At 40.9% G+C, this 23,445-nt stretch overlaps 1 protein-coding gene across 4 annotated transcripts in view; it reads right to left on the bottom strand.

The window, feature by feature from the left end:
• Positions 1-23,445, bottom strand: part of dlg1a (discs large MAGUK scaffold protein 1a) — a 123,358-nt gene that overhangs the window by 61,194 nt on the left and 38,719 nt on the right. Inside the window, exon 2 of one of the 4 annotated variants that reach the window (XM_030432122.1) lies at positions 20,063-20,185. The exons of 2 other annotated variants lie outside the window; for them this stretch is intronic. In XM_030432122.1, coding sequence (XP_030287982.1) covers positions 20,063-20,185 — 123 coding nt within the window. Of the gene's footprint in view, positions 1-12,094; positions 13,473-20,062; positions 20,186-23,445 lie in introns of those variants that run through there. One more of the 4 variants, XM_030432123.1, reaches the window with a different exon arrangement.

Genomic DNA, 23,445 nt, shown 5'->3' with positions numbered 1-23,445 from the left:
CACACTGATTGCTGACCTTGGGAAGTGATACTTCTTGTTGGGCTGTTGGTGAAGATCACTTCCTAAGGTCGGGACTTGCAGTTCAACAGTAACTTAGTGGCTGGTGTTCAGACTACAATGCTCTCTTTTTTTTCTTCTATCTGTGTCTCCCTTTTACTGGTGAAACCCAAGCTTGTAGTCTGTTGTGCCTCACTCCAACTGTGAGCCAAAGAATCAGAGTGAAGTAATGCGGCTGTAACAGTATTCTCTGTTAAGGATATGGTCCCGGTGTCTGTTGCAGATTAGTTTGCCTCATGTCTCTCTTTGTCTCCATCTAGGTGTCTACAATGTCTTCCACCCTCGAGATCTCATCCTCCATGACTTAATTAAGAACTCTGTTTTCACTGTCCAGAGATGCTGCCCTCTGCCTCCAACCACTACTGCAGTACAAGACGAAAGAATTAAGAGTAAAACCATATACTCCCAATGCTGTACGGTTGAATTACAAATAGTGTGCTCATTAATTCCTCCTCCAGTTCCATGTCAAGGTTGCTTGTTTCAAACAAGTGCTGAATACTGTTTTGAGAAGTGGCATGACACTCACAAAACGTGTCTCTTAGGTTATCGAGGGTCATTTTAATCTAAAATAAGGGACTAAAAGAAGTTAAAAGTCGTGTTTCGCATACAAGTGAATGAAGACTATACAGACTTACTTCCAACACTTACAAAGAGGTTGATCAGTAATTCCTCCTTCATTTATTGCAATTACACAATATGTCCACCAGCTCCAATCAGGTACAAAGAGCAAAGAGAAATGACAATGAAAATGACACATGGGCTGCCACTAATCTTTATTTTCTTTATTGATTATTCTACTGATTGTTTTCTTGATTGTTTTATCTGAAAATCAGGAAATATCCTACGTTGAGTCCAAAGTGACATATAAGAGTAGCTTGTTTTATCCAAACAACTGCCTGAATTCCAAAAATATCTTAAAAAAACACTGCACATTTAAGAATCTGGAACCAGAATATATTTGCCATTTTATTTAAAAAGAAATACTGAAATAATTCATCACTTCAGCATTGTTGCCAATTGATTTTCTGTCATTTAGCTATTTAATTAATAAATAAATTATTTCAAGATTATTTAAAGTAGGTTTGGTTAAAAAAAATTAACTGGAAGAGAGACATACTCATTGATTGATTTTATGACATAATAAACTGAATAAACAAACAATTTTAACTGTTTGACTTTTTGATATTTGCAGGACTCCTCTAGTAGTAGCAACTTTCTAACTTTAAATACTCTTCTGGGGAACTCAGTTCCCTTTGAGGACTGCTTGTTTATTCAGTTATGAAAAGGTCTTCAACAAATTAATATTTGATTTTGTATTATATTATTATTTATTTTTTATCATTATCATTATTATTATTATTATTATTATTATTATTATTATTACCTTATACATATTTAAAATATTTTAATTTGAATGTATTCCCATAAATACAAAGTGCACAAAGCAAATAAGGAAATTCATTCCACCACCTAAACTTTTTGTTGTTGTTAAAGATCTGGTCGCAAAGACTTTTCTGGTGGCAGACAGGTTCACCTTGTTTGACATTCTGGCAGTGTTACCGTTCATTTGTGTTACAGGATGTCAGTGAATTACATTGCATTAAACTTTAATTTTAATCAAGGAACACACTGGATGGCCAACGAGAAGGCACAACAATTACAGGTCAAGAGAGACAGCATCACTTACATGGGACAACGTTTGTGGTCTTGTATTATCTATGTAACAGCAGCTTTCAGCCAATTAAAATCTGTGTCTTATACAGTAATGAGCCTGTCATTTCCTGTAACACATCCATGTGTGACTGCATTACAGAAGTTATCATATAACTCTGCATGTCTACATCACAAGCAGACAACGTTGCTGTGACCCTCCAAAGCAGCAACAATATGTGCATGCAAAGCTTTAGATTGATCATCATTTATATCTAGCTGTGAAGTCTTGATGTAGTAGCAGTGAACTGGTTAAGCCATCAGTAGTGTCAGATGGAGTGTATCAGATAACCCCCCAAAACAAAATCCAAACAAACTGGAATTCAGAATTAATGTTGGACACAACGTGGGAACTCAGTGGCAGATCACACTCATATCTTCTTGTTCGATCTAGCAGCCTTTGTCAGCACTGATACTCCAGCCGAATATAAAAGGATTTCATATTGAATCCACTTATCTCCCTCTATACTTAGAGAACAAATCTAAGGACCTGGATATCAGAGACTAATATTTACTAATATGGCAGCAAGCAAGAATTGGGTTGGGCTGATGGATGACAGTCATAGACTACTGAGCCCTGTACCATGATTTATTAGGCTTCTCGCCAGAGAATGTAATAAAGAAGAGTGTCCCCTCAGAGTTGCCGTAAGCCAGGAGTTGTTGGTGTTTGTGTGATGTGGGAGAGGTAATGAAAAGTAGGTTGTTGCGGCTCGATGCATTTATGTTACCTTCAATGCCCTGTTTATAATTTTCCTATCAAAGTCCACTTAAGGAAGTTTTGATAGGAAAGACACTCAGGTTACATTGGGTGGAGCTGTGTTTCATTTCTATGGGCCACTGTTAGTGTTTTTCTTTCTGTTGTGCTGTTGTCATTTGTTTTTTTCATAGCTAAGCTTCGCCAGTATATCTGGACAGTTGAGGCTGCTAACAGCTAAGTTACAGATGAGATTGTATCACTTCTAGATGATAGATCTATATGTATGTCGAACGCTCGAATGTTAGAGCTATTATGACTCCCTACTCTGCACTGTACATTTACTAGACTGAGTAGTATAAGTAGACAATTTGTACGAGCTTAAACGATTTAACAACTTCAAATTATTAGTCCACTTTATTTGGTAGTTTTGAGGTGGTCGGTTTCCTCGATTTTTTAAAGTAGAGTCACTGTCACATTTTACAGTGTAGTAACGGGAGACAGTTGTTTTCTTGAATGGGTGAGATTAGAAGGTCAGAGAAACAGCTGGAAACAGTTGTGACTACAGCGGTGTGCTCTGGCTTGCAGTTAATAAACACACTTAAGAGACACACTACCGCAAATTCAGAAGCACATAATAACCACACTCCATCCCCTCCACCCCTGAACAATGATGTCATCGTCCATCACAGTGTATACTCTGTATGTACGTATATCATCCTGTGTAAAAGACCTCATGTTTATTGTGTTATGAGACAGAATATAAAAGAAAGTACATATATTAAAAAAAAGCTTTCAGTAGTATCAAATCCCTCTATACTAATTACAGGAGGATATTATGGAGCTGCATTATGTTGTGTTCAGCCTCATTAGTTAGTGGCCATAATAAGTGATTGCTCGTGGTCAGCTAATCTGTGTTGATTATATCAGCATAGACAGAGAACAGGCTGGAGGTAGGAGACCGATGGAGAGGGAGGAGAAAAAGAGTCTGTGTGTGTGGAGACGTCTGTGTGTGTGTGTGTGTGTGTGTTTGTATGTGTGTATATGTGTGTGCTAATGTGTATGTGGGAGAGCGCTGATATGCAAGCCTCATCCCACACACAGAAGGTGATGCAACACCTCACACACTCTCAAGCACAAGCACGAATCTAATGCACTACCCACTGCTACAATACAGTGTGTGTGTGTGTGTGCGTGCGTGCATATGTGTGTGTGTGTGTGTGTGCGCATGTGTGTGTGTCCGCGCTCGCATAACTGGGAAAGCAAGTATATTAAGATGTTAGGTTTACACACACTCATCAACTTTTTTTATTTCTCCATAACTCTCTCTCTAACACACGCGCACATACACACACAAAAACACACATCCAAATGCCACACTCTGCCTGTTAATCAGCATAGCAGCATCACCATGACAACAACTGATGCCGCCCGCAGTGTTGGCTAGCCATTGGAGGAGCTCATTGGTTACCACGGGCAATGGTGGTCCAGGTTGTAAACATTTGCATTAGCCCCTCCCATTGATGACATCAGCTTCATACTATAAATAGCTTTTTTTATTGATAAGATGAAACAGTCTCAGGGGCTCTTGTTCACTCAATTAGGAAACACCTCTCTCATTAAAAAGAGAAAAACACAACATGATTGATTTTTGGGACAATTTCTAAACTGCTATAATAGCCCACAACAGCTGATCAGGAACAACCAAAGTGGGCATTCAGTCATGGTGCCCTGTTAGGTTTCAAACAAGTATTTATTCCCATTTGATCTGAGCACAGCACTGACATGAGAGGATGGGATTAAACGTCGACTCTGCTCAGGTCTGCGGTGTTTAGAAAAAAAACAAATACCAAACATTTGTTTAATTCCTTTTCGCAAATGTTGTTGTTTTCTTAGATTAATATATGGCCAGTGCATATATTCCACTCGCTTTTGCTGCTCTATTACTATGTGGCGATGATGTATAGTTTCTGTCTGCGGGAGGTGAAAATTCACAGTTATGGTGTGAAGATTCCGCAAAAAAACACCTTCTTGAGTTTATCACATACTGCCCACTCAACAACAGATTATATACAAATAGTATGTAAGTAACTGATTAAGTGTCCTAGTATACATATATTTGGGCACAGCGCAAATGCACCTAAATATGACCTTCACTGCCAATCTCGCCACCAGAACAACAGATTTAAAACAAGATGACAGGGCAAACCAGAGAAGCCTACTTCGACATGGTGGTATCCCATGAGGCCCTGGGAAAGTGGAAAGTTTCCTTGGGCAGCAGAAGGATAATGAGCCACTCTTCACAGGAGCAGGGTGTGTGTTGGGGAGAGTAGGTTGAACTCTAATGTACAGACGCACTTCGCAGTATAGGATGAGAGCGTTAATGACGTGGCTCCCACGCGTTTTCCATTTTTAAATTTACCCAATATGTATAAATTACATTTCCATACGTCATTCTAGCGGAACTGTAAATTTGTCACTCACTGTTTGACAGTGGTGGAGGAAGTATTCAGATCCTTTACTGAAGACAATGTTTTGCTATTATATTCATGTTTCTGAGTATTATTACAGCTGCATTCATGTGTACGTTGCATTTTACTTCTGTAGATGTTTAAGGCTGAACTACTACTTTATATTGGTTTGTTTAATCGACAGCAATGATGACATTCAATGTCTCTGACAGCAGCTGTAGTCTCATTAAGCCACAGGTTGAGACTATTTGAAGACACGTTACCGCTTTATAAGTTAAATGTGGGGTATTTCTTGATGTATTTTATGTTGTGGAACAAAATGAACTCATAACCAGTCCTGATCAAATCATCAACCAACTGACAATTTGTATGAGTCCATCAGACGACTCTTTAGGTTGATGGATAAATTATAATCCATGTGAGTTAAGTGCATGATTTATTCCCATTGCCCACTTTGAGCTAATAGGCTATCAGATTTCTCTCCTAATCAATCACTAATTCTCTCCCTCAATGTCTTACTCTGTTTCTCTGTCTATCCCTCTCCGGCTCTGTCCATCCCTCTCTACCTCCATTTCCTGTGACCACTAAACACCTCTTTAAAGCTTTTAGAGCCCTTTCTGAACAACAAGGCTGACTTTCATACCTCTGCTGTACCACTCATCAATTATACAGAGACAGGGTGGGGGCTGTGGGGAGAAGGAGAGAGGGTTACTGTGTGTGTCCACAACAAAAACAATGCAAAGAGTCTGATTAACCCTTTATTTTTGATCATTGAGGTTAATGTAATATTATCTTAATTGTGGGGCAGCATACCCTGGATCGTATCCACTCCTAATACTAAAAATTCACCTGAGTTCGTTAAAGTGATTCTATGATAATCGATACCACTCATCTGGTGACATGTCACAATAACTGAGGAACACAAAGGTTTAGGCAACAAAAGTAATTCATTAAATTTAGGAAAAGATGTTGGTTTGGATTAAAATAATACAGCAATGTTTATTCACTGCCTTGTGGTGTCAGTTTCACAGAAAAGAAGTGACTGGAACTTGTCCATGTCCATGTGTGTCACAGCCATGCTAATTCAGCTTCAGTTTTAAGGCTGCCCCTGACTAATATCAGGCAAAAGGAAATGGACAAATGGGATTCAGGCTGACTAAACAACATGAGATCAGAGACTGTTGCGCCGACATTTTTGTCAGGGACCTGTCTCCACCACAACATCTCAGATCAAGCTGTGGCGCTCGACAGGCAGACCGTGTTTCCAGGCTGACAGTGCTGGACTACAGGAGGACGAGGAAAGGTGGACACAACGTGGGTGGATAGTGTTTTCAAGATGCTGAACTTTTGAAGTGAAAACACTGACTATATTTTCATCACCATTATAGTGCTGCTGTTTACATTCATCCTGACGCAGATTCAAAAGATGAACTACCCGTTTATGTAACTTTGTATATTAATAACTGGATATATGATCTGTAATTTGTGTAGCATGAAGGAGTATATAAGCCTCCATTACATTTTGCAACCCTGTGTTGTTAAATGATGGATGAACTGCCTTGTACCTTGTTTAATTCCAATGTAAAATAGCCTTAGATTGGACAAGGGCCCAATTACCGGAAAACAGAACATTTCAAGAGTTAGAATATTAAAATAAATGATGTAACTATGCTTTACTAACTCTTTTCAAACTGTGTAAATTAAATTTACAGAGACCACAAGGAGCTATGAAGTAGTGACTCCAGTAAGTCCAACTGTCAGGGAAATCTGTTCAGACAACCTGCATGTTTTATATATATATTTGGCACCAGTGTATCACTAATCCTTATGTAAGAAGAAAGCGATGTGATATATTGATGAATCAATATTTCATCCCGCTCCTATTCAGTATAAGATATGACACTTTGCTTAGGGGCCATCCACATGGAAATGCTTTTTTGTGTACAGACGCAAGTTTTGCATTGTTTTGGCCGACTGTCCAAATGGATCCTGTAAACGCACTTTTTTGAAACCGGGTCTCAGGGCGAAAATATTCGAAAACGCTGCCCTTGCGCTTGTGTGGACGGCGAATCCGCACATTTTGCGTATCGTTGGCGCCATCGCCCAACCCCTCGACCTCTAGCCTTTGACCTTTTAACCCCGCAACATCTCATAACAACAACAACAACGGCGGATTACATACTTGTGTTCATGCTGCAGAAAATATTGAGCCTATTAGGGTTAATAGGGCAAAATATTATGCTCTTCTGCCACTACGCTGGGCGAAAAAAGCCATTGCACTCGCTATTTTAGTCTTCTTCTTGTTGTGTTTCTCCTTCTACTCTCTGTCTGTATACAGCGCGCAAGCTTTATGCACATGCTCCGTCTCTTCTCCATTTTTGATGAATTTCAAGCGCCACCTACAGGCCTGGAATATGAACTACAGCGTGTTGCGTCGTTTACAATGGATCCGTTTGGACGCAAATATTCTTGAAACGATGCCAAGGAAGACAGGGGAAAAAAAGATCATTTTGGTACGTGTGGACATGGCCTTAGGTTTCAGCTAGCTCTGATAACTACTGGGCTCTAAAGGGAGATAATCGAACTATGATCAAATCACAACCATGAGTCTAACCAAAAACAACCTTGCGTCAACACTCGAGCCACAGAAAAGACAGATTGTCAACTGGGCAAATAGTACAAGGCATCAATACTTTAAGTGCCAGTGAGGAAGTGCTTTCCATTGAGATAAAGTACGATGTCTGGGCTCTAACGTATTCCAGACCTATAAACGTCACATTGTTTTACTCTGTACAGCTGATTAATTTGATTAAAGAGGAATAGATGTTACTCTTGCATGTGTGTGTGTGTGTGTGTGTGTGTACAGGTAAATATCACACACTTCCCAGTTTGGTTCAACCATGAAAATCAAATCTGGCCATGACTCTAAACACACACACACACACACACACACACACACACACACACACACACCAGTTTGAAATGAGTAATGGTACATTTCTAATTTCACCTATGAGGCCAAATCAGCAGATCTGAACCACTTCCATCAAATAGTTAAAAAAAACAATCTCTTGAATCAAAAAGACTTACAGCTGTGTGTGTGTTTGTGTGTGTAATGTAATGGCCTATCACTCATGCAGTAAGTGCCTTAGACAGGAAAATGGCAACACCTTGGGAAAACACTGGCCAATATGATTACTGCAGGCCAGGGGGGTGTGGGTTGGATAACTTTTTCCATGGGCTGTGCTGTAAATCTGCAGACAGCTGTATACTGTAAGTGCTGCAGAGCTGAACATTGAGAGTGGTCCCTCGTCCACTCAGGAGTTTTAGATCAATAATGCAGGTCTGGATCCAATAGTGGCAATTCTGCATTTGTCATCTATGGCACAAACACTATTTTTTTACCTGTTTTTTGACATATCTGAACACCGGCTTGACTGTGACCAAAAAGCTGGTGCATCATCAAAAGCAACAGATTGTTATAAAACAGTCTTAGCCAAAGTCCTACAAGTCTCACTACTCAGCAGCCATCTTGGCAATGCCCCCCAGCATTTGTTGCAGGACCAAGGAACAAGACCAGGCCCCTACCTAATTGAATGGGAAGAGTCATAATTTGATGATGTATGGAATTACCAGTCAAATCTAATAAAAAACACTTATGAGGCTCCGTGACTTCGTCCAAAATAAGGTTTGAATGATTTTATTCCGACAAATTAGACTTCTACAGGGCATGCGCACTGTTTCATCATACCGAAAATAATTTAAAAAAGGATAAGAAAGGAAACTATCCAACTGCAAATTAACAAATATTAGTTGAATGTGTACTGACTGAATATCATCACTGTCCTTGATAATCCTGTCCATAAGCATGATCTCTTTCTTGCCTATAAGAAGCTTGTCAGCAGTCGTACCAAATCGGTTCTAATCTCAACCGTTCACCTGTGTTAGTGAAACGAGGCGACTGACTGATATGTTTCCCTGTTCAGCTTTGATAAAGCACAAGATTGACTTTTGGGAGGAAGGGACGGGTCATGTGTCACACAGACAGCATCTCTGGGGTTATGGACTTTACTCAAAATGGTTTCCTTTCTCCTGTCTCCGTTCTTATAAGGTCTCTGGCTAAGCAAATAAATCATGTCATAGACGATGTTTGAAACTAGAGCCTAGAGTAGAGACTACAAATATACTGGCTACGATATCTCCATTATACCTATGATAGGTCAATATCAGCCAGTAATATCGGCTAACATCTGTCGATAGTATCGATACATAAGTCTGACTCAGTCCAACACAGAAACTAAAAATTGCATCTGAAAAAACAACAGAACTTTGTGGACAAATGAGTAGACTGCCATATAATACCTGTATATAACATTGAGTTTGTAATCAGGACTCAAAGATTGTTCTGAGTGATTTGCATGTTCATGTTTTAATTTCAGTGATACCGTGTCCCAGGGTGGGAGAATACACTAAAACAGGGTTCTACATTGTAGAAGCTGATTTTAATATGAGGACCACAGACAGTCTTCCAGGACCAGATAGTGCACATTTTAAAAGTGAATAAAACAGTGAAAAGGCTTAACTTGTACATGGAGCAAAACCACATGAAAGGGATAAAAATGTGCTTTGGATTAAAGAATGTGAACAGACAGAGGGGATCTTTGATGTATTACTGGAATTATGGGAGTGGTGAGGAGAGGCTCAAGATAACTTGCGACTGTTTGCTGCAGCCTCTGTCTACATCAGAAGTGTCTCCTGTAAAGATATTTATCAGGTAGGTATCAGTCCTGCTCTATTGGGTCCTTCAAAGGCTGTGGAGATTGCTTTGGATATCAGTTTAGTGATTTACGCAAGCTGCTGGTGTGATGACTCAAGTTGGTTATCATGGATGCCAATGTTATTTATGATCTCTGTCAGCAACAATGCTGCGGGCCCACATCCCCCAACGAATCGGTGGAAATATTTTCCCCTCATTTAGCCACCCAGGTAGGCTAAGGACATATTCTTGATCCATCATTATTACAGCAACGCTTTTCTAATAACGCCATTGTACCTAAGTACTTTTGTCTCAGCATATGAAAAGTCGTTACAATGATGATGTAATCGACAGCTAGCTCGATCTATACTAGACACGTAGGGTTAATGGCAGACCCACAGCAGATAGCTACAATGTAGGGTTTGAGTTATAGCTTGGCAATAACTGTGTTTCACCCACTGACAGCAGCACTGCAGCACTGTCATTCATAATCGGACCATATTACGCTTTCATTACATTCCCAAAGGTAATCGGATGTGCATTCTCTCACTTAGTTTGTGATATACAGTGACTATACAGAGTCACTTCTGTGCTTGTTGCTGTACACCAAGTTAACACAAGTTGTATCTTGCTGTCTCAATATAATATCTCTATACAGGTCATAAATGTCGTTACACTCACTGGCCACATCATAAGTTAAGGCATTTTTTGCATGTCAATCTTTTTTTTTAAACTCTTTTTTTTCTGAGTATTTTCACACAAAATGGGAATACTACATGGCTAAGAGAAGGGTTTGTTTGTCTGAGCTATTGCGTCACGAATGAAGGCATTGGCCAGTCATGCTGTACATTACAGATGTCCAATCACCCATGACAATGGCACAATCACAGACTTATAAAGACTATGTGGCAAACATGAATTTGGATTAGTAATCTCAATTGTTCTCTGTACAGATAGACTTATGTGAAACTGAAGCTGTTTTATCCATTCCTGCTCTCGTCAAATACAAAAGACTACTTTGATAAAAACAGTACATTTACCTCAGAACACGTGCTTTGCTGATGTATTGCTGCCTTGATCAGTCAGGTTTTTGCAATTTTGGTGTTTTAATGTATTGATTCATCTTAATGGTATGGACCGTAATGGAGACCCGGAACAATCAGCTGACATGAACCTGGTGAATTTAACCTTTCTCTAGCTACATGTCAGCAAGCGGCTCTCTCACAGCTCTTCAAGCTGGCACCGTTTTACTTCCAGTCCTGCTTGGTGCAGTAAGTATCATTTCATTGTGTCACAAATTCACATATTGGAGCATCCAATCACAATAAGCATAGCTGCTACTGTGAATAGTTTTGATGCAACATATTTGCAGGCACAGCCTGTGTGCTCAAAAGCCATTGCACCTGTACAATGTAATGCAATCCAAAGTGGGCAGGGGTGGTGCTGAACCTCATTATAATGAAAGGTGTATCTGTCCCTCTCAGGTATATTAATGCAGTGGCAAAAATATCAGAAACACCTCTATATATGACAGATCAAGTCAACTCTGTTGCACACTACTGTACAACCTCAATTATAGCCATGCCTTTAAATTAAGGCATGGCTATAATGACAGTGTCAATCAAGACTCAACATTTTTATTTTTAAAAGGCAGAATTCATGGCATAGTTTTTGTACTGGACCATATTAAATTGAATATGTGCATCAAATGAAGTGGTTGGTGAGTGTACATCTTTGATGGGGTAGCTATGGCGTTGCTATGTCTGCTACGTAGGTAGGCCCTGTAGTTATGTCGCACATTCATATGGCACAGTATTTGATTCACTTTAGTAAAGGAAATGTGAAGCCACATCATATACGCTTTAATGTTTTCTATGGCTTAATGAGCCAGAAAGAACAAAAGGGATTATATGAATGTGTGGTGAGGTCAGCCACACACCTTTCTTTTCACGGTGGGATTTTGATTTCAGTGTGGACTTACCATCTAGTGCCACTGGACTGCCAACGTGCAAATGCAATCATCAGCTAAATGATGGCTTTGCCATGGCAACACACCGGCTCTCTGGGTCTCAGACACTGTGCCAGGGCTCATTTCCATGACAACATTATCAAAAATCTCAACCACAAACAGAGAGCTGCTTCAACTTCAATTTAAAACCTACCTGCCGCCCCTGACTGCCTCTCTGTTCTGGCTAAGAAACTGAAACTAGAGAATGTTTGCTAATGTAATCACACACACGCACGCACCACACACACACACACACACACACACACACACACACACACACGCACACACAGACGCACACACACACAACAAAAACCCTGCTTAAGTTACATGCCTCCCACCCTGATCCCCTACACCCCTCAAGCATAAAGCACACACGCAGCATGTGACGTGTGTGTTACCTGGCCAGCATTGATACAATCGGTGAAGGCACTCCTCCTGGAGAAGAACATAAGGAGCTGCTGCCAGCGAGAGGAGGATGTGGAAGGGGAGGAGGAGGCGGGTGAGGAGGTGGAGGGGGAAGAGGTGTGGGGAGGTGCCAGCTCCTCCGAGGAGCCACGCTTGGGTCCCAGTTTCTGTTTGACTCCTAGCCCCGCCCCTTGACCCCCAGACGCCCCGCCTACCCTCGCACTGCGGGGGTACAGGGTGTTGTTGCCGAAGATATAGTTCATGGTCTCTGATGTCTGCTCGTCCCTTAGACAGACAAGATAGAGTTCATGTTGTCGCACTTCTCCACTACCTCATCTCTAGTTTCTCCCCTCTGTCGCTTCGCTCTCCCTTTCTTTCTCTCTGTCAGACACGCAGTCCAGCCCTTCTTTCTGTCGCCAGTTCTGCCGAGGATTAGGCTGCTATTGATGATATTTCCATCTTCTCTTCTCTGCTCTCTCTAAATACTATTATCTCTTTATTTTCCCTTTTCTCTTCTTCAGCTCCCTCAGGAGTGAGAGAGCAGCTGGCAGATGGAGAGATGAGGAGGAGGAGCTGGAGGAGGAGCTGGAGGAGGAGGTAGAAAGTGCAGGGCAGGTAGACAGAGTCCTCTCAGAGTTGGAGTCGGTCTCTCAGGGTTGCTGTGCATCCATCTACCTGTCAATCCATCTGCTCGTGTGCCTTTGTTGTCTATCCATTTGTCCATCATCCCATCTTCTCTCTAGCCAGGAGAAATGTCCAGCATCCTCATCTCTGCCCGTCCAAAAATCTCCTCTCCTCAACTCCTTTCGTTCCTCTCTTCAGAGAGAAGTGAGGGGGAGTGTGGGCCAGGCAACGACAGGATATGAGGATTGATTATTTAAGGGAGTTCACTCTTTCTCTCTGTCTTTCTCCACCCCACCTCTTCCTCCCTCGCTCCCTCCTCCTCTCTTGTCCAAGGAGATGACCAGTCAATCTCCACTCTGTCACTGTGTGCGCTCCCATTAAATATGGAAGGAAGAAGGGAGGGAGGGCTGGCTGGCTGGACGGATGAAAGGAGGGAGGTGGAAGGATGCAGGCGAGGAGGAGAGCATCTGAAGTAGGTGGATGGTTGCGAGAATCACTCTGCAACTCTTGTTTCTCCTCCCCTCCCTTCTACATCTGTGATGTCGCTCCAAGTCTCACTCTCCCTTCTCGTCTCTCTCACTCAGTACAGTGCATTGCTCAGTCTCTCTTTCTCTCCCTCCCCTTTTTCAGCCTCCCTCACACCCACCTTGTCTCTCGTTCTGTGTCTCTGTCTCTCAGCAAATTGTCTTTTCCAGTCTTTTATTGAAGCTGCAACCCGACGCCTCTCTCTCTCTCTCGCGCTCCCTCTCTTACTGTCAGATATCATTACTGGTACAAGACACGCCCCTACTTTCCAGCCAGCCAATGACAGAACAGAACCCCCACCTACAGTAAAAAATACACACACACACCCTCAAACATGCATGCACACTCAGACATTTGAAATGATGCCTGTTGCAGGTGAAGAGGTGGAAAACAGCTGAATGCCACAGAATTAGAAATTGCATGCTAGACATTCATTTGTTTGGTGTGTGTGTGTGTGTGTGTGTGTGTGTGTGTGGGGGGGGGGGGGGGGGGGGGGGGGTAGAGAGAGAGAGGAGAGAGAGAGAGAGAGAAAAGCAGGAGCGGAATTCGAGAGACGTTCACCAGGTTTCACACAGTGACAACAACAACACCCTGAAGCACAGTACCAACAGGTACGCTTCTAATGTGCGTGTGTGTGTGTGTGTGTGTCAAAGTACATGCATGCATCAGTGGATAGGTCTGCTGTTTATGCATGTGCGTATGCATATGTGTGTGTGCTGGAGAGATATCTTCTCCCGAGGCTGTTTCTAGACACTGCAGCACCCAGCTCTCCCACACACTTTCACTCACTCTCTCTCATGCACGCATACACACACACACACATGCACACGCTCATGCACACACACACACACACACACACACACACACACACACACACACACACACACACACACACAGACATGCACACATCGCGCATGACTCCAGAATGGAAAACAACAGGCTGTTGCTGGGCACCAACTGAGATAAAAGAAAAGAGAAGACAGGGGAGAGGAAGGGGGGAAAGTACACAACCATGCTAGCAAGTGTCTTCACAGCATCTCTGTAGCCTGCCATACAGGCCTAGAGGCTTTAGCATGCACTGAATGAGTGAGCATGTCCGGGCTAAAGGAAAGAGCAGCCTGGCTTGTAGCTATAGCTGCAATTACTAGCACAAACTGAACAAAGCTATTTCAAGCAGTATCCCCTAGCATCTGAGGTGTGCAGTTAGCCTATCGTAGCCTCCCTGAGGATTAGCCACAGGTGGGGCAAGACCCCTGTCACAGCTTCTTCCTGTTTCCTTAGGAACTGTATCTATGGCAACAGCTTTTTTCGAGTCCAGAGGTACACCTGGCTGACTAATGTATTGTGTCCTAAGATCCGAACAAATGTCTCTGAGCTTTCTTACGCTTTAAACTTAAAAAATCAGGACAACTGCCTCATATGTGGCAGAGAAGCTGAGTGGGTGAGAGTGATTTTTTGGAGAAGTACAGTACCTACCACTTAACAGTTTGAATATTAAATAGCTACAGACTGGCCAAGCTGCTACACGACTATAAGGGCTACAGATAATAAAAATCCTAATCCATACCGTTTGACAAATTATCATTTTAACCGTAAAATCTGTCTATACCTAAAGAAAGTCACTTGGGCAACCTTGAAGTCTTAAGTGGGTGAAAAAAGTGGACTGTGACTGACAGTCTGAAGGATTTCACATTCAATTACATACATTTTACCATATTGTCAAGACCTATATCCTACCAAGTCAAAGTTGTAATACACCAGCTATAGCTGTTATTGCAGACATTCCACATTGCACAAATTACTATCAATTCATTGAAGTAACAAAGCACAAATACAAAATGACAGGAGATAAAGCAACGAAAGCCACTCTGGTGTGAGGATGTACTTTGACATATCAGTTAAATGCCAACATTAGTATTTGGTAACACTTAATACTTAGGTAAGAAACTCAGGGTTTCATTAATATTCTGATGTAGTGCAACTTGTGTAAAGTGTAAACAAGTGTTAACAGTGCTTGAAAATGGCTTATAATCCAACAGTTAACATGTTTAGGATGCTATTAATAAAACTTACATAGACTTATCAATGTTAACCATCTTGCAAGGACCTGAAAGGGCCTCATTGCCTCTAAAGATAGGGAGGCAGTTCCGGAGGAAGATAGTTGATTGTTGAGTCTCATTCCCAGGTTTGTTAAATACCAATGCTGAAAGCCCAAAGCAGAAGTATCTCACAACCTGGAAATGAATCTCAAGAACAGCTATCTCTCTTGAATCACCTTCCCTATCTTTGACTAATGCTTATTGCATAGATCTTGACATAAAGCGTTACCCAGCACTCTAACATTGATTCAGATTCTTTGTCCCTGAGGTAGGTTTGTTTTCAGTCAGAACAACACAACACATACACATGTACAGTAGACATTCATTCATCCCAGCCCTAAGGAACATGCTTGCAATAACAATGTTAACCTGGTGATGCTCAGCACAGTATGTGGAACATGTTCACCATCTTAGTTTGGTTTGTTAGCGTGGTGACACTTGTGGTCAATGTGAATGTGTTTACTTCTGCAGGTATGGAAACACTGAAAGTGACCTGATGATGGTGATGGCACTAACTGTTCTTAAAAACTAGAATTAGGATTCATCTTGAGGGAGACATGAATGTCTGTGCAAAATTTCATGGCAAACCATCAGACAGTTGTTCAGATATATGACTAAAAACATTTGTTGTTGCAAATTTCACTTTAGACCAAAGTAGTGGACAAATAAATCTAGACCACCATCCCTATAAAATATACATTAAGTTGTCCACGGTAGGATATTTGGTGAATGCCTGCAGATTAACAAACTCTTAAACAACACATATGCAGTGCGAAAACTATATGCTTGCAGAACACCAATGTAACCTGAAGGCCACAATAATTAGTGATAGAGCAATACATCAATCATGTTGCCCGCGGTGTGAACGCACAGTAAGAAGCTATCATCAAGTACAACTGGAGCCATATCATTAGCATCTGCCAGTCACCCTCTACAGCCAGTGTGTGTGCAGCTAGCCACCAGAACAGAGAGTACAACACACAGACATGTCAGCTGACACAGCAACAATTCACTGACACAGTAGCCATATCACAACCAACCATGACTTCATAAGCCTCTCTGTCTTTCACTTTGTCTCTCTCTCTCTCTCCAGTCAAATGTCAGCCAGTGAATGCCAGCTCTATTAATATTTCAGGACCAATTAAATAAAAGCACACATCATGCATGTTTAATGTCCGACTGCTGAGAGAGCCAACTTTGCCCTCATATCCTCTACAGGTAGGCCGGGCGAATGATTGATAGCTTAGCATACAAAGGCTGTCTTTACGTTTTACCAAATTATTTGCTCCCTCTCTAGCGCTGGCTGTGGTTGTGCCACAGACTGACCCAAGACCTATTTTGGGTCCCAGCTCAACAGGCTCCAGACAGTCTGATCCTGTTGGCACATATACCCAGCAACAATGTAGTTATGTATATTTGGCCATAATACAGACTTAAGGCTTCATCCCTGCTGATTTTAGCAGTGAGTGAAATTACGTAAGAACCAAATGTTGTGATATTTGATTTTGATGCCCAGTCCTACCATTAATTTATTTAAGCACCTTGGAGGACATTCGTAAATACTGAGACATATTGTGTGTCAATTTATTGGCTAAAAATATCATGATAAATACAATTTTATGGCAATATTACCCAGCCCTAACAAACATTTAGTGGCCAATCAAAGTCTTAACATATTTATTTCCATTTGTTGCCCTGTCACATTGTATAAGCTCTTTTAACTTTAATATGGCTCTCAATAAAATTGTAATAACTCTCAGCTTTGTGTTGTCAACAGCCGTAAAGGGATGCTGGTGCAGCTATAAGCACTGTAAACCAGAGGCCATACAGATCTATACTGCGGTCTATTCTACCGGTTCCTATCCATTTTGGCTCATCCCCAGCACTTCCATTAGATCCCTTCAGATTCTGGTAAGGACCATTTTGCAGAGCTGCATCTGGCTCCCATAGTATATACTGAGGGTATAGAGCAATAGACATGAGTCACGTTGGGGCAAGCAAAGCAGCAGCTCAAGCAAAAAAAGAATCCCAATAGGCCAGGACAAGTATGAAGCCTCTCAGGCTGTGTACAGGGATCACCTGGGTGTTTTTCTTAGGAATGGAGCGAGGGTTATTCCATGCACTTAGTGATTTAAAGCTGTCCATAATCAATATTTCATATTGACAATGGATCAGATAAAGTTGCGTAATGTGGAAGTGGCTGCTTGTAGTGCTGAACCCACAAAGAATTATCACCCGACTCTGCAGCCCCACTCTGCTCCGCTGAGCTTTTTGGCATCCTTCAACTCATTGTTTAGCCACAACTTCACTGTTGTAAAGTTCTAAAAATACACACCACCTGCTCAACACCAAATGTCCGACTGACACAATCAGCGACTAGCTGGTGAACATAGTGGAGCGCTTTGTAGCAGAAGAGTCAGATATTTTCCTCAGGAGTTGAGATCAAAACCGATCTAAAGGAGAGTGAATATTCAACTTCAATCCACCAGGTGGCCAAAAACACAGCTCTGAATGAAACACAATGCTGCTCTCTATCTGCTGTCATCGTGTAGCAATTTCTCTTGGCCAAAGTGGCAAAAATATACTAGTTACTACAGGTTTAAACAAATATTAAATGCTACTTAAAGCCATTACATATTTGTTTATATTTAGATGCTAATATACTCAATGCCTATAAAATGAATTCATTATCATTTAACCGCTTTGGTCGGGTGTCATAACACACATTGGCACAATTACCATGGCTACATTTTTCACACTGCTTTAATGAAAAGTTGATTGTTTATTTGGGTCACATCTGTCCTGATTGACAACTCCAACAAAGTAAATAATCCCTGTTAAGTTACCTTGTCGGTTGAGAAACTTCTAACTATGTTAGATGGCTGCATTCAAACAGCAATGAGGTGACACGATGTAATGAGTGCAACAATACTTTAATGGTCGCAACACATCAAACGTTGAATATTTTACCTCTGAATGTCTAAATAACAAAAAGTTACCTTGTACCCCAAAGGCACAACGGCAACTTGCGACCTGCTGTTTTCCTATTAAACATAAAGAGTTTTGGGTTCAAAGAGAAATACAGTTTATATGCACATGCACTATAGCTGATTTGATTGTCTCAGTAGACTGTCAGCCCTGTGGCCTTCCACACTGAGGCAGAATCCACTATACTCCTATTACAAATTACAGTAAGTGCAGTTTTAAAGTCTTACTGACTCCTAATTTCTATTACTGTATCAGCAGGAGGCAAAAAAAAAGGATTCATTGAGGGAGGAGTGATTTGGATGACTGACAGGCTGATTAACATCTAGCAACAAATCTGCCCTCTGTCTCTTTGTCTGTCTGCCTCTAATTCTCTCTTTATCCCATCTCTTGCCGCTCCCTGGCTCTCCCTGGCTTTCCTTCCTTCCTAATTATCTGCATTAGCTTAATGACTAAGAGCCACTCTGAGTGGCCTATGTGTGTCTTATTGTTTGTGTGGTACAGCAAGGACAAGTGAGTGATGTTTTACTGTTTCTCCTCTGCAGCAGATATACGTTTCGGTAGTGGAGTTATTTAAGGAAAGTCAATTATATTGCTGCAGTGTTGGCTGCATTTCCTCCTCAGTGGACAATAAATTTGATCGTCAATACCTATAACAATAAGCCTTCTTTGTCCATTTATTGGCCAAGCAATAGTCACTCATTTGTTCTCATGACGCTTGCTATTAAACAGTTGAATGATGATCTCAGGACAGTCATATCTTGATTTGTGCAGGCACTGAGCAGTATGGTGGTAATTCTTCTGCCTTTACTGCCTCCTGCAGTTTACTAAATGCAACTACATCAAAACTAATCTGACAGAAGGAAATTAAGGGTCATCTGCCTGAACTTTCTCTACACAGACTCAACATTAACAGAAGTTATTAAGAGAGGAAAGGATTACATCATATTGCCAACATAACAACATTCATAAGCATACATCATAAGCATGCACTGTGTTATTATAGCCTAGAGAACCAAGATTTGAATACAAAAGTTCTCTGGCATGAGGAGATAATTGCTGTAGGGGGTATGATGGAGTAGATTTATGTCACATTGTTTAGATAAAAGCAACAAGTGAGCAAGCAGCGCAACCGCCTGTTGAAGATGTTACATATAGCATTTTCAAAATGTCAGCAGAAGGAGGAAATCATTGGGAAATAATCTATATATTTCAGATACACTTTGTTTCATTTTACACTTGTTTCTCTAAATTAAAGAGTGAAGCGTCTTAAGAGGATACTAAATGTGTCTGTTCCCTGCCGGCTGCCTTCCCTCCAGTTGTGTCTCCTTTTAAGGGGAATAAACATGTTATTTCTCCCTCAGTTTTCATCACTTGCACCATCTGCTACTGAGACCCCCGGCACTTAAGCTTCATTTGAGCAAAGAAAGTGTCCTATTAAGTTTGCTTCTCTTATTACCTAACAGTTTATTGATGTTAAAATGCTGCATGCAAACATCTTAAAATGTTTCTGTGTCGATTTCATCGAATCCAGCAACTCCCACAGATCTTGGACAATCTGCAAAAACTGTCTAAAAAAAAACCAGAAGATAAGGAACAGGGAACAGAAAAAAAGGAACAGCATGCTCATGTAACCTGAACTTCAGAGACGACAAACGACTGAAAACCAACATCGTCACAAATGAACAGAGCTATAATGGCATGCGACGGGCTCGGAGACGGAGTTACCTGGTAGTAGCTGTGGCTGTGTGAATAGAGGGAGGAGAAAGGCGGGGCTGGGACTTCACTCAGCCTCTCTCCCTCTGGGTGAGGCCAAGCCTCGTCATCAAAGGGGACCTCAGGTGATTCTACCTACGATGTACAGACAGAGCTCAGCAGGGTGCAACACACACAAGCATGCACACACCTGTGGCAGTCTAATCTACAGGGTAAACTGCAGTCTGCTTAGTGTACAGGTGACATCCTGGCAGTTACAAAGATATCTATCATTTGTTCTTGTGGATACCAATTTTTACAAAGCAAAGGGAGACAATGCATGAGACAAAACACACAGTATACATGTCCACAGCTCTTTTCTGTGTAAAAAAAAAAAACAACTCCATATTTCAAGATTGAAAGATATCTGAGGAGCTAACTGACAGTCGATGATGATTCATTTATCTAACTCATATATTCAGATAGTAATATAGTGACCGGTACTGCCTAACAAAGGCAGACAGAAAAAACTAAAAAACTGTTGAGAGAAGAGGTTTGAAGTTGTACAGCTACTTATCAAAGTGTATCACAGCTATATTGTTTGCTAAATTCTAATATGACTAAAGGCAAACAAACAACAAGGTAATTGTCAGTTAAAATCAGATACTGTGGTCTGCGTTTGAACAAAGCAGGGTAAGCTCAGCTAGGCAGCTTTTAAGCAGGACTAGCTTATCTGGCATAGATTCTTTGTTGTTGTTGGATCTATCTGTTGCCTTATATATGAAGATGTTATGATAAACAATTGCTGAGATGTTGGTGCATCAACATAGACTTTTCGACTACAGAAAACTGGCCAAAGAAAGTCAATAAATTAGCTTTTACTTAAGGCTAGCTGTGACTGCCAGTCATTGGCTTTTGGTTCTGTCATTTTAGATCAGAATTGACATGATTGTAGTAGCACTTTGTAATAGCCATCATGAATATATGGTACATTTATAGTTCATCTATTATATTTATTTAACTGTTAAATAATAACATGCTTCATAAACCATTTATTAAGTTATTGTTTATCGTTAAGCTCCAACTGATGTTTATAATCCTTTGTAATATACCGTGTAGTTCATCAACCAACATTATGACCATTATAAGTTTGCAACTAATGTTTATAAACCTTTGCAATTACCTAATAAATGGTTTACAGAGACATAACTATCAACTAACATTTACCATTTATGGATGATGATAGTAATATATGGTAAAACATATCATGTGAAAAAGTCCATCTGGTTTTAATCAATTTGGTTTGATCTCAAATTTGAACAAAAATGCTGTTAATCTTTTTTGTCATTTTAGAGCAGAGCAGATAACCAAGAAGAAAATAAGTTTTCAGTGTGCCACATTCAAAAATATAGATGTTACATCACAACACAAGATGTTATATATGCATGGATAATTTAAGTGACACAAAGGTGCACTTAAAATACATTACAGATGACAGGCAGGATAAAATGTAAGTGTGTGTGTGTGTGTGTGGGTGAGGGAAAGAGAGACAGAAAGGGAAAAGAGAGAGAGAAAGGGAAGGGAACATTTACATGGGGAGAACAAGGTGGCAGGTCCATCTGTCATACAGAAGCAAGCCAGTTCCAGCACTTGTGGTCACACACACACACCCCCACACACACACACGCACACAGAGACACACATACAGATGAATACACACACACACACACCATTTGGGAAGGAGGAGTTCTCAAAATAACCCGAATACCCAAATATACCAACAGGAACACACACATTCACCACATTGACCTCAACAGAGTTTATTTAGAAAGATGGGTGACGAGCAGCTGAAATCAATGTTTGTAAAGAGTGATGATGATGATGATGATGATGAAATAGAGAAAAGTCTTTAGCTGTATTTTTAGAACAGAATTTCTATATAAAAAACAAATACCATCCCATCGTTCAATAAGCAGACAGCTGCTTGTCATGGAGAGTTGCAATTTGACACTCACATCAAAAATAACAGCAATATTGACCTGACATGCCCCTCCACAGTGACATGTTTTGGGTTTAAAAATGAGGAATGGGATGCTGGCATCCAACCACAAGGTGGAGCTACACACCAACACTTCATCAGCACAGTGTCAACATGAAGCGCTTCAGTTGACTTCAGTTATGTCCCGGGCTTTTCCTGAAGACAAACTTTGAACTTGCGGTGACGGGACAACTGAGTCAGTGCAACAGACAAAACGAATGACAGTGTATAATGACTTGGAACTGACACACCACTGACACACAAACATACACACACAGACACACACACAAACACACACACGCGCTCCTCAGCTGTGACTGCCTGCAGCGTGCTGAGGGCTGTCGTAACTCAGCCAAAACACACACGCACTTCTACTGACAATGTACGTGTTGATTTAATAAAAATACACTGATGATCACTCGTGCCGGAATTTAGAGAGTATGTCAGTGGGATGATGATACAAAAAGATACAGACAATGACAGAAAAGAGACAAGAAGTCAAAGAAAATGAGAGGAAATTAGAGTGGGAGAGGAATCCTGGGACTTTTTCAGTTTTTTTAAATTTATACATTGTGTTATCAGGTCTTATGAGCTGTTATATATGTTTTTGGGGCTTGTGTACATTACTTTGTATTATCATTATTATTACTATTATTTTGTATATTACTCATTTGCATAAGCTATGGTCCTGCTTTTGTAGGATCCCACATATAAAATACAGTAATTATGAATTACCATAATAAAACCTATAGATAGCATAAAATAGAGAGTCAACAAAAGATTACGCACACATAATGAAGCATAATGAGGTGTGTGCCTTTGTGTGTGTGTTCGTGCGTGCACAGCAGGGAAACAAGTGTGTGTGATAGGAGCTGTGTGAGAACAGTGATGTAAGCACTAATCTGCAGACAGATACAGCCCAATCAACCAAAATAAAAAGATTACCAGGCTACGCTGTGCGATTACGTGTGTGTGTGAGAGAGAGATAGACGGAGAGAAAGAAAGAGACAAAGAGAGAGGGAGCCAGACGGACACAGACCGAGTGCAGAACAGAGATAGTAATGGGCCTCATGACTAAAAAATGGGACAAGCATTCGGCTGATTCCCTGCATGCACCGTTCTGCACAAGTATTCTCCTGGTACAAAGAACGGCTCTGTGCATGGAAGAAAATTTAGGCCAGTATCCTTGACTTCTTAATACTTTCACAAAAGACCTATCTAATTCGGGAGCCATGTGGAAACAGGTCCTGCTACTCCCCGACTGTATTTGAAGTTAAATGGGAGGTGTACGTGTCGCCTCAACCAACACAATGTCAAGTCAAAGGTTTCAAAACTAGAAGCTGATGGTATTAAAGCTGATATGAGGCCAGATTCTGAA

The sequence above is a fragment of the Sparus aurata genome, chromosome 11 (assembly GCF_900880675.1).
Source record: "Sparus aurata chromosome 11, fSpaAur1.1, whole genome shotgun sequence".
Classification (NCBI taxonomy): Eukaryota; Metazoa; Chordata; class Actinopteri; order Spariformes; family Sparidae; genus Sparus; species Sparus aurata.
The sequence above is the reverse complement of the archived record's forward strand: the minus strand, read 5'-3'. Positions and strand labels throughout refer to the sequence as shown.